We start from the raw sequence: 13087 nt of genomic DNA on the forward strand, positions 1-13087 counted from the left end.
CTTATACAATGTTCAGGATAATGTCAAAAGAGCCATTCTGTACTGTAATGTCAATGTGTCATGCAAAGTTCATTCAAACTATAGTCTCACATAGCCATATCTATATCATCTATAGTCTCAAATATACTTTATAATCCAACTATCATAGCAGTGTAACACGATGTCGATGAATTGCAGAGCTGGTGCAAAAAAAGCAGTTCACTCAAAGGCCACCGGTGTCGCTAATAACAAGGGTTTCTGAATTCCACATATAGCCCCTTTAAACAGCCTTACAAGTAAATGGAAGTAACTGGAAGCTTTAAATAACAACTTACTAATTAAACATTCATTCATGCTTTATTTTGTCACCATGCTTATATCCTACTTCCTAGTGCATCCTCGAACTAGATGGCCAAAATGCAATGCATGATTTCTATGACAAAACAATCATATTTGTATTAATTAAGTCAATTAAACGATTGTATGTAATGTTATAAATGATACATTTGGATACAGTAATTATTATTTGTATTGTGTTTTAATTACAGCGGTGCACTGTATCTGTATTTTTATTTTTATTGTTTTTAGCTAACCTCATTTTCAGATACTCACTACCGGACTGATATATATATATATTGTGCTCTAAACTTGTGTGATATGTATTCTCCCCATTTCTTGATATCTTTGTGTGTATTTTATTCTGTAAAAAATAGCTTAATTTATATCAGATTTTACCATTTTTTTCTTCCCACAATATTTTTCATGTTCTATTTTTCTTAGCTTTACTCTTGTCAAATGTACAAATACTTCATAGCACATTACCCATAGTCCACCAAGGCCCCAACTTCCTCTGGCTCATCTCTCCCCTCCTCTTCCATGTCTCTAGGAGTGCAGTAGATCTGTTTTGCATGCTTGTGTCTGTGTGCTGTTTTCTGTTAAGGGGAAGAGCAAAACTCTTCTCCGTGTGTGTCCTCCATGAAGATTTCACAGTGTCGTGTGTCATTGTCAGTTGTGTTATTTATCTATGTCTGTGTTCCCTGAACATTTCTGTACATGTTGATGTTTTTCATTCAGTCAGTGTATTAATGTTTGTCCCTTTAAAGTGGTTGTACCGTCAATGTGTGATCTATCAGACTGTGTGTGTGTGTGTCTAATAATCTGGGAGAGGGGAGGGCTTTAATCGGTTACATTATATTTTGATGGTCCCCTTAAATATTCTGTTGACTATAAGTAACTTTGCACCTAGATGTCAACTAACTCTCTATTGGTAGAGTATTAGTAGACTTTCAAAATTACTTATAGTCAGTAGAATGTGTGATTGCGAGCATCAAAATAAAAGTGTATTTAAACAGACAGTTTACTAATAGTTTAATGACTGGTAGTTGACATGTGGGCCCTGTTTACACCTGCTATTGAGATGCGTTTTGGTCGATCGGATCACAAGTGGATGAGAGAGACACATTCCCGCTTAAACCACATCATTTTGTCCACTTTCAGACACTTCTGTCCTGATTTCTTCGAGGGGAGGGTCTATGGTAAATGTATGTGTTTTTTTTTTAGTTCTTTCGATCTAATGGACGAAATAAGCTCTTGCAATTTGCATATGAATGCGACCGAAGACGACGGATAAACACACGGAGAGCATCAGCTTTCGTTTCTGCTCTGATAGTCTCACATTTACAAGACCAGCCGAACGCTGTGAGTGTGTGTTAAAAATCAGGAATGATGAGAGAACATTGTGCTTGGTACGTTTTTCATCTTCAAACAAAATCTGGGTCTTCAGCAGACAAAGTTGAAATCCTGTCTGGCTAGCGCGCTTCCCATAATGGTCAGCAGCGGAGAGTAGACGGTCTTTTAGTGAGCGTTTACACTACGAAAGCAATCCGGTCAGTTGCGTTTTCGACTACGTCTGAAAGTGGTCGAAAGTGGACAAGATAAAAACGTTTTAGTCCCTGTTTACACCTGTATTTAACGCCGTCCACTTGTGATCCGATTGACCAAGACGCATCTTAATACCAGGTGTAAACAGTGCCATAGGTGCAACGTTACTTATAGTCTAAAGGGCACCATATAAGTAGTCACCCTTTAATCTGTGGATTCAGTGTGGACGTCAGGTCTCTACCTCCCCTTTCCACGTTTGCTGGTCTGCTCTGCAGTAAACAGCTAAACAGATGTGCCACAGCAGGTCTTTGTGGCTCTACTAACATGCTAATGGTAGCTGAAGTGCTATGAAGTGATTAAACCTCACTGAACAAACACGTTCTCTCTCGGATACATATTGACGCTTGGTCAGGACCCCTTAGCATCACCGTTTAATGCACTGAGTGCATTTTTCGACATGCAGGTTTCTCTTGTTTTCAGTTGTTTGCCTTGTGCATCACATTAAGACACGTTTTATTCTTTGCATGCATTTGTAAAAGCAGAAATTATTTTATAAATATTCATACTTTCAACCATACAACTCGCTCCTACCCTAAACAAAACCACTTCTCAACAATATAAAACACACAACCGGCAAATTAAAGGACAGTCAGAATCATGTGGGCTGTGCCAAGTGTGTGACCAAATACAGTGACAGCTTTTAAAGTTCATGTTTTTGTCCTTCAAAAGACTATAATAGCTAAAAGTCATAGCTGATAGGGAAACTATGGCCCAGTTTCACAGACCAGGACTAGGCCTTAGTTCATATGTGAGTGCAAGTTGCTTTCAGTTAAAACAGCTCAAACATGCATTTTAGTCTTGGACTAGCTTAGGGGTATGTGTCTCATGATGCTGTATTATTCTGCTTGTTAAAAATGTATTATGCTGTTGAATTTACTATAGCCATGACCGTGTGCGTGTGACCGTGATTCATGTGAAGCATGCATGTCAGTATGCACAGCATCGCACATCAAGTTCGTAGAGAGCTTTACTCAGTCCATTTTAAATTCTAATTTTGGTCACCTCAGAAATGGGTCAAACCGTAGATATTACTCGAAAAGTTCCGATCCACAGTCATTCAAGGAGTGCATTTATTGCATGGACAGGGAATGAACGTAACGCCACAGTTTAGTTGATTGATGAAGTGTACCCTCTTTAACCTAATGTTGCTAAACTGAATATATAGCAAACTTTTAGCTGAAATATCCGCAACATTAACAACAAAGAAGAAGGCACGGTTTATCTGTCGAAGAGATGCACGTTTTGTTTCAGAATCATCATCGCTTTACGGCGGATGAAGACGGTGATTGCTTTTATGTCTGTTCCTCAGACAAATCAATAATTTGGAACAATTGGAAAACAAATGTACCTTTTGAATACATTGTGACTATTTAGATCTGCCTGTTATACAAATGTGTAGGTTTAGGGGCTACATGGGGTTACATGTTCAAATGTCTAAATAGTGTAAGGTTATTCATTTAATTGTGGCTGTTTAAATTGAAAATAACACCCAGAAATGTATGTCATAATGGCAAAATTATACCCCAATATATAATGTCATCATGATCGCATATGTGTATGGTGCCAAAGGATCAGGAAGGCCAATAGAGTACCCTGCTCGTGGAAAAAATGCGTTACTTGGTGCATTAAAAGGTGGCGCCAAGGGGTTCTGACCAAGCGTTTATATGTCACGAGTTGGGAGTGAGAACATGTTGATGGAACACACACCCTGAATACTGAAGGACGGCTCATTCATAAATGAAAATGATGTTATTTACTCACCCTTGTGTCATGCCAAACCTATATGCTGGTATTTTTTATGAAACAACATTTTGATAAATGTACGCTGCTGTTTAAAAGTTTGGGGTGAGTAAAACTAGCTATTTTCACACATTAACCATTTTAATCTTTGAAAATAATTGGAGAAAAAAAGCATTTTATGTCTACTAATTCATTTTGTATTTAGAAGTCTAGTGCAGTAAAGCGCTGTCCAGTAACTCTTTCCCCGCATTAATGCTGTTTGTGTGTGTGTGTGTCCCTGTTTAGAAGAAAAAGTGATGGCGGATGATGAATTCACTTGCGACCTCTTCCGCTTCCTGCAGCTTCTCTGTGAAGGCCACAACAACGGTGAGCTTCCTGCTTCTACCACAACTTCTGTTTACTCTCTGTTGTGTTGGGCAAAACAAGACAGCAGAGAACAATAAAAAGATATGCTCCAAAAACATCTCGGCTCAAACCCTGATGGAGAATTCTTCATGATGGGCTCTGTAGCTTTCATATACATTATTGTTAAAAAAAGTTTTTTTTAAAAGTGCCGCAAGGGCACATTAAATTGATCAGACGTGACAGTAAAGATTTCTATTTCAAATAAATGTATAATTTTAAGCTTTTTATTCATTGAAGAACCCTGGAAAATATATATCATGGTTTCCACAAAAATAATAAATAACCCTTTAAAATATATTCAATTAGAAATTGTAGTGATATTTCAAAATTGTACTGTTTTACTGTATTTTTGATCAAATAAATGCAGCCTTGGTGAGCAGAAGTGTAACAGAACAGACAAAAGGTTGAGGATCCAAATGCAGCTTTATTGATAGCACAATCCAAAGTCATAGTCCATGAAACAGGCAAAAGGTCAGAGCACAGTAAATCAGTCAAACAAATCCAGAGGGTGAGACAGGAACAAGAAAACCAGGAACAAGGAAAACGTTCAGAAATGCAGTTACACAAAACAAGACTTCGCAGTGAACATGGTTTATAGAGGCAAGGTAATGAGGTAAATGAGACACAGGTGTAAACAATGAGTGCTGATGAGTCCTGGCAAAGGATTATGGGTAATGTAGTCTTTGATGGAATGACAGTCCGAGGTGGAGTGCCCTCTGGTGGTAATCAGGGGCACTCTCACTGGTGAATCGTGACAGTAAGAGACTTTTTTCTAAAACATAAATATAAAATAAAAATTCTTACCAACCCCACTTTTGAACTGAAGTGGTAATGCATAAAATTCCTAATTGTTTAAAGCCCCCCTGTAGTCAATAATTGTATCCCTTAAAACTCATCTTTAATCACCAAAATGACATGTACTGAACGCTCTTTTGGATTGACTGTTATCAAACAGCTAATGATGTGTTGCTAATGTTACACAAACCATGTTCCCGTTCGCCATCTCAGTCTGCCTTCTAAAAATCAGCATCCTTACAAACGCTTTGAACAACTCAGAACGTCAGTGGAGAAAGGCATATAGTTCGTCATAGCATCCTAATATAAATCATATACATAATTCACCCGCTATATTGCTAAACATACACGATTTTTCATATAAACAGAAAAATATACCGGGATAACCCGGCTTCTCTTGAGACTCCCCTGCTTCAGAGCGGTCATAGTTAATGATATGCTAAAGCCCGCCCACACATTGACGTGATTGGTAACAAGGTAGTTTGTGACGTCAGACTTTTAAGAAGAAAATACTGATGAATGTGCACATGGTTTGTCTGAAAGCATATTAAAAACACCACATAGACATATAAACAACATTAAAAACTTGATTTTCACCACTTTAAAAGAACAGCCTGCTTTGAGTTACCATCTCTTTTCAGATTTCCAGAACTATCTGCGCACACAGACGGGCAGCACAACCACGATCAACATCATCATCTGCACTGTTGACTATCTGCTCAGACTGCAGGTACAGCTTCATCACACGCTCCCGTCTTCCTCTGCATCTCTATATGCAGTACAGTAGCCCCAGAGGAATTTGGACACTTAAAAATGTGTTACTTTCATTGCATTTGAAGCATTTTATTTTAAAAGGTACACCTTGTAACTTTTTTGATTCTGATTCACTATGGTACGCCTGTTACAAGTGTTTATATTTTAGACCTGTCGGGATGGTTTTTGTGGGAAATCGCCCGTGTGTGACTCGTAATATCCGTAAATAGAGTAAAGTTGCTCCGGCTGCTTTGACGCGTGTCTGGTGTGGGAGTGGTTAGTCTGACATGGAGCTGCTAAATCTCCAACCTCCGGAGAATCACCCGTTTTAAACAAACTCAGAACAGAGGAGAGTGCTGGAGAAAAGAGAATGAGACCGAGCTCGTAATAAAACAAGAATCAACATCGGCTTGGCTTTTCAGAGATCTGAGGGATTTGAAATGTTGTAAAAGTGATGCTGTTTTTTAGCCTGACAAGCCAGACCCACATCAAGATGTTGACACACCATTGGCAGGGCTCAGTCCGAGGGACAGGATAAATGGTTGTCTTTCAAATTTCCTCTGCACGCAATAGGATAGCGCTACAAACAACCAGAGCAACGAAGAAGGTGAGGCGGAGCTAGTTGATAGATTCAACTTTTGCGGCCAAAGGCGATTTGAAAGACTCTATACATGATGTGATTGGCCTGACCAGAGTTTGTTTTTTTCAACTCGCAAGCCAACGGAGAGTTGCTAGACGCCCTGGCTGCAAATTACATTTGCTGCCGTTAGGGTGCGTCTAGATTTCTAGGCTAGCTGTTTTTACTACTCAACAGGTGAATACGGTATTTTAATGTGACTTTGAATATCATTTAGTGCTCCCAGCTTTGTACACTCAAGGTTCTATATGGCACCAAAAATGGTTCTTCATCGTAATCATAGAGGAACCACTTTTGGTGCTATATAGCACCATATCTTAACATGTTCTGTATATGGTAGCGGTGCTATATAGCACCTTAGTCAAAGAACCTCTGAAGAACCGCTGAAGAACCGCTGAAGCACCAAAATTGGTGCTATATAGCACTAAAAAAGTTTCCCCTATGATTACGAGCCAAGAACCATTTTTGGTGCAATATAGAACCTTTTTTTTTTAGAGTGTAACGTAGTCGTACTAAAAGCAACAAACGATTATTCACCTCAGATCTTGAAATATTAAACAAATGGAAACAAGAACGTTCAAACTGTGAACAAACAAGTGTAATCTATGACAAATATTGTTTTAGTAACTCAGTATGTATTTTTAGTAATGTTTAAATGGTGTAATATTTGTGAATTTGATTATGTAGGCTAATTATCCATTTCCTTGCGAGTGCCGTCAAGATTAATCTCTAGTGCCGTGCACTTGCCGCTTGAACCCGCCCACACACTGTTCTGATTGGCTGTGGTTTTTGATTGATTTGTTGCATCGTTGCGTCTGTGGACACAAAAAAATTGGGGTCATGATTCGACCGTACTAATTGGTCGTAAAAAAAAAAAGTAGCGTTCATTGTCTTCGGTCATAAATGAACGACAATTGGAAATGAATGGGAAATCGGCAAAAACACAAAAATTCTCTGAATATTTGTGTGTACAATCTAAAAATTGGCCACGATGCTGAAAAAAGTACACTGCAGTGAAGGGGTGACACTCTAAAACATCAAGAGTGTGATATTGACACATCCACTCACGCACTTATACACACACACACACACACACACACACACACACACACACACACACACACACACACACACACCTATGAAAAACTGAGCCTATGAGCCACATTTAGAATTTTTTTTAAATCACAGCTTCATCGGAAAAATATGAAACTTGGTGACTTTTCTTGCATTAGGTATGTGAACACACAAAAATTGAGGGCATGATTCGAGCATGCTAAGGGGTCATAAAAAAATACTCCCACTTGTGCTCTTCGGTCAAAAATGACCACCATAGGAAATTAATTGGAAATCTGTAAATTCACAGAAAAAAAATCTATATTTATAACAAAACAAAACAAATATCTAAAACTTTATAATAAATAGTCTTTGAGATTTTTTAAATATATATTCAAATCCATCAACAAAAAAAAAAAACATTTAATGTGTTCGAAACAGAACTAGGTAATTCTCAAGCCTCTACATAGAGACCTCTAGTGATTACACCCATGGTTGCATGATTTTTAAATAATTCCAAAAGAGGGCGCTTATCTGCCTTCAAAAAAATATATTTTGAAGGCCTAGTCTCTATTTTAACCTGAAATACTGCAATAATAAAAAAAGAAATTGGGTATAATTTTCAATGGCAAAAATAGACCATAATTATTGCATAAATATTAAAAAAATACCATCAAATCATCTCAAAATACAAAATTTAAAATAAAAAATATTATTGAAGAAAAATAAATTGCATTGGTTTTACTGGGGTGGAGGAAGTTTAATTTTTAGGTGTCCGGTCACTTATGACCGGGAAGACAACCAATGCAACCCCTAAACGAAGAGCACCAGAGGGTTAATGGGGAAAGCTACAGTAACGTCTTCAGCTAGTCAGCTTGAGATACTTTCCATCTAAACTGGTTATACGCCTATAGTGAATGTTTTATGTTTTATAATCTCTCTCTTTTTTTAGTAATGGGAAAGAACCATATTCATCAGCACAGTCACACAAGAGCTGAAGCACAACCAAAACAATGTCCTTCCGCAAAATGCAGGTTGGGACGACCTGTCCCTCACATGAGATCACAGTAATAGCAAACCGATGGACAAAATCAAGCACGCCCTAGAATTTTTCTTGTTTAAGGAGCCGTTTCACTCAGATACATATCATAATAGAGAAGAAAAGACTATCCCAACTTATATAGGCGATACCAGGATCGGTGTATCCCTAATACAGACTCTAAGTGCGCTTTGTGGTCTCTTCTTCTCATTGTCATCCTCGCTCTGTCTTTTTGGTCTCAGGAGTCTATCAGTGACTTCTACTGGTATTACTCTGGGAAGGATATCATTGATGAACCAGGCAAGAGGAACTTCTCTAAGGCCATGACGGTTGCTAAACAGGTTTTCAACAGCCTGACAGAGTATATCCAGGTACTGTCATCACCGCTTTGTGAAGTCAAACTCTTTCATACTTGCACATTTCTGTCTCCGTCACGGTTTGTTGTTTCTCCGCCATAGGGCCCTTGCACCGGTAATCAGCAGTCTCTGGCTCACAGCAGATTGTGGGATGCAGTCGTGGGCTTCTTGCACGTGTTTGCACACATGATGATGAAGCTGGCACAGGTAGGAACTCACACGATGAGCCCACACAAACCCCTAACATGACCGAAAAATCTTACCATGTTGAACGATTTTATCGCACCTAGAAGACCCCGGAAATTTCCAGGAAAGGTTCCAACAACACTGAATCGCTATCATCTGTATGTTGTTTTATTTCAACATTAAAATACTTGCCATTTAGTTTTCCTAATCTAAAAGCAAGGCATAATTTCACCAACAAAGGAAATCGGAGAAAAAAATGCACTGTATTTGTCATACAAGATCAGCGATATCGAATGTTAAATGGGTTGAAAGTAAAAGCTTTTCTCGGATGTTACAAATTGTCATTTTTAGAAAGTTTCATCTGCATTGGTCATATCATTTGTGCAATAGAATAGAATTCAAATACATGTCATACATGTACATACTTATATGCTCTATATAAGTATGATCACAGTAGAATAACGAAGGGTTTGCATTTTTTTCTCAGAACTAATGTTTAGTTGTAACTGTGCATAGTCTATTTATATTATAATATTTATTTATTTTTTCAAAGAGGACGTTACTGACCGTGTTCTAATTTTGTGTTGACTGTGTTATTAACCCCATGATTACGTTTCTACCTCTTCATATCATGAATTATAGATCTAGAAGAAATTGGAGTTATTAAAACATGCTTTAAATTTGGTCTCATGTATTTTATGGGAAGCTTTTTTCAATTGTAAATTCTGGTGTACATAAGCCCTATTCGGGCGGTAATTGTTTCTCACGTGGACGTCCGTAAAAATACATTTGCATGCCACCTCAGTGATAAAACTCGCCATTCGGATGGTGATTTATTAACGATGGAGGAGTGAGTTTTGTGATGCTGCGCACCTGGGAACCTGCTCACGTGATCAATAACATGATTGTATGCTGTAAATAAAATGTCATATGCTTGGTATAATAAGAATAATTGCATATTTTATTTAATAATAGTAAAATAATATCCTAATTATTATTTAATTATTTAAATCTGTTTCAAAATAGGAAGATATATAGATGCTCATTATTGTTAAACTATAGTTTTGTCTTGTATTTTATGTTAAAATAAGGGATGTTATTTTATTCCACATGGAAATGAGCCGAAATATGTTAATACAGCCTCTTATTTACACGAGGTACACATAATGCTGCGGTTATTTTAACATAGCCTACTATATAATTGCTGCCTGCCGTAATAACGGACCATATCAAATGTTTGCTTTTTACGTGCGAAGGCACCTATTGAAATCGTTAGCGTTCTTATTATTATTCCTCTTCTGTCTTGGAGTCTATGGCAGAACCGTTTGCGGGAAAGTTATGACATTTGGCACACTCATAGAGGACGGTCTGATCTGTCACCATAGCAAATTTGAAGTCTCTAACTCAATCTCTCTAGTGCCACCACCAGTCCAAAGCTCCACTCTTGTTTATGCTAATAACTTTTTAACCATAAGGGTTAGAAACAAAACTTTTTCCTCTGATTCCTTGGCTCAAGCCGATTCGATTGCACCCTATGACGTCATTTTCCGTCATGAAAAATGTCCCGCCATTTTGAATTTTCCGAAAAAACCTACTTTTGCAAACTAGGCCGTTGCTCCAATTTTCATGAAAATAGAACCAGATCATCTTCAGGCTATGCTGACAAAACAATATTAGATTCAAGACGATTAGTCAAACTGTTCTCGAATAACTCGCAAATGAATTCGACAAAGTGCCCACTAAAGTGAATGTCAGGCTATATCTCCGCACGCTTTAGCATATTCTAACCAAACTCGTGTGTGCTATGCCAACCATGACCTGAGGCTGCCTGCAGCGTTTCGGCATAGTGCCCCGTAGTGGTCCAGAGATACAAAAATTGGATATTTTTAATTAAAACTTCAGAATGCTTTAGCCAAAAATCACAAAAGATTCGGGGCATCACGCTGAGCCATACCATACCCAATTTTCCCATATCAATCATTTTGGGCGTCGGTCATTTAGAATGGGAATTGGGAAACATAGATCATATTTGGCCAAATTTCCTGTTCGCCATTCTGATTTCCTTTACAAATCTACTTTTTTTGAACTCCTCTTTGACTATTTGTCTGATTTTCACCAAGATCGAATCATAACATCTTCAGGCCTTGACAGCAAAAAGTTATTAATTTTGTGTCAACTGACAAAACCATTTTCATATACTGCAGCGACGAAGTAGAGCCATGATGCCAAAATGACTCTTGAGGCTGTATCTCTGCAAGGCTTTGATATATTGACACCAAACTTTGCCTGTGTCGTTGTCATCTCACTCTGACCACACCACATCAATTTCATTTCTGCGCTACCTATTGGTAAAAAATTATAAACCATTAAATCAAAATATTAGTGACTGTATATATCATTTTTCAGCCATTTTGCCTAAAATCATCTTAAAATGCCTTTAATTGCTCTTTGTTGCAGTTGGTCTAACCCTCCAAGCCATGTTGGCATTTCTTGTCTTCTTCTTTGCGCTTGGCCCCGTTAATGGCTGCTCGCAGCTATATTCTTCTTTTTATTTTTTGAGCGGTGATGAAATCTATTGCTCTTTGAAATACTTGCCAGCATTTCGGTAATAAAAGTCTCGATCTTTAAAATGCATCCAAATGACAGAGAAGCGCAACCGTACGGTGCTCTGCAGTGGTCAAAAAGGAAATAAACAGTGAATTTTGAAGTGATATATTCTTGAAATCTCAGAGATGTGGATTCGGACGGCAATTAAATGACCACACGACCTTGGTGTTTGTCAAAAAACAGTAGGTAATTCGGCCAGGGAGTTTTACGTGGGTGGTGGGAGAAAAACACTGACATTCTGGATTCAGACGGCAACAAAATCACAGACAGTGTTGAAATGATACCTGATGACCCCACGAGAAACAATTACCGTCCGAATAGAGCTATAGTTTAATATTTGAGTAATTGGTTCCTTCCAAAACCATATTGATTTTAGTTCACTCTGTAGTTATTTTATTTAATGTTTAGTCCAATATCGCCACTAATCCATGAATATGGAACATGTTCGTAGTGTGATGTGAATGTTGATGCACCAGTAATCTCTAATCATGTGTTGTTTCTCTTAACCTCTCTGCTGTGGGGTTTGATTTTGTTCTAATACTTGTTACACATCCGGTACCTGTGTACTGCATTTTTGTATTTCTCAATATTGAGAATCTCTCCCACTCTTAGGCTTCAAAAATCAAAGAATGTGCATATAGTGAGACATTAACTAGTCTCAAGTTTGGTGGAAGATCAGTAGGTTCGTAACCAAGTGACCCAGTTGGATTTTAAAATTGGCCAATTGTGCAACTACAGTGAGCTTGTTTTTTAACTAAACGTACTTAATTTTAATATAAAACAAAAGTTTTGCTCCTGGTTGTGTACATAAGTGAGAGACAGTCAAATAAAACAAGGAGCGAGTGGATGTGTCCAGCAGAGTGGGAGATGAGATCAATACAAAAATGTATTAAAAATGTTGATGGGTAACATTTTTATTCTGATGTGTAACCCTGCCAGATGCACCCTGACCAAGGACTCCGAAATGGCGTAAGGATCTTTGTTTTTGCTTCAATGTTAGAACATTTGCACCGCTTTCCACACACTTACACAGCACTGTCTCTTATCTGCTTCCTGTTTCCACCATATTGCTTACTGTATGTGTCAGCACGTTTCCTGCAAGCGTTTTCTCAATGTGATGCTCTTAGGAGGGATAAGTTATTTGCAGATTATTGAGATTCTTATTAGACCACTCGCATTTCTTTTGTCATGGACATCCCCTCTGTTCCCACTGTATCAGTGTTGACTTTCTGAAAGCAGTCTTAACCTTGTTGGGTTCATTTTGATATATTGGAGCTGAGGGAGGTGTCACTATGCCTTGTTCCTGCTGTTTCCTGCTCACTTGTAGAGGAAATCTGTTTCCCTCGACCTGCACTATATTACGCTTTTCTTACACACAAACATTCTCAAGAAAACCTGTACAATACTGTGCAAATCTCACAAAACCTGTCAAGATCTACCTGCCATATTTTAAAAAGTGAGAAATTATTTTGTTTGCCGACTGATTTTTTCAAAACAGGCACTATGTTTACATATAAATTGCATATTTGATATCTAAACAACTACATTCTCGTCTAAAGTCTCTTAAAACTACATAAAATCACACAATAACAGTAG

The 13087-nt window shown here is 37.9% G+C and overlaps 1 protein-coding gene across 6 annotated transcripts in view; it reads left to right on the forward strand.

Moving 5' to 3' along the window:
* The window catches only part of ryr1b (ryanodine receptor 1b (skeletal)), a 177737-nt gene that overhangs the window by 140343 nt on the left and 24307 nt on the right, over positions 1-13087 (forward strand). For 3 of the 6 annotated variants that reach the window (XM_079825051.1, XM_079825052.1, XM_079825053.1), the window contains 4 exons: positions 3946-4026; positions 5502-5590; positions 8585-8713; positions 8801-8905. In XM_079825051.1, coding sequence (XP_079681177.1) covers positions 3946-4026; positions 5502-5590; positions 8585-8713; positions 8801-8905 — 404 coding nt within the window. Of the gene's footprint in view, positions 1-3945; positions 4027-5501; positions 5591-8584; positions 8714-8800; positions 8906-8988; positions 9043-12430; positions 12461-13087 lie in introns of all 6 variants that reach the window. The other 3 variants (XM_079825048.1, XM_079825049.1, XM_079825050.1) reach the window with 2 other exon arrangements.

The sequence above is a fragment of the Gobio gobio genome (genome assembly GCF_949357685.1).
Source record: "Gobio gobio genome assembly, chromosome: 9".
Taxonomy (NCBI): Eukaryota; Metazoa; Chordata; class Actinopteri; order Cypriniformes; family Gobionidae; genus Gobio; species Gobio gobio.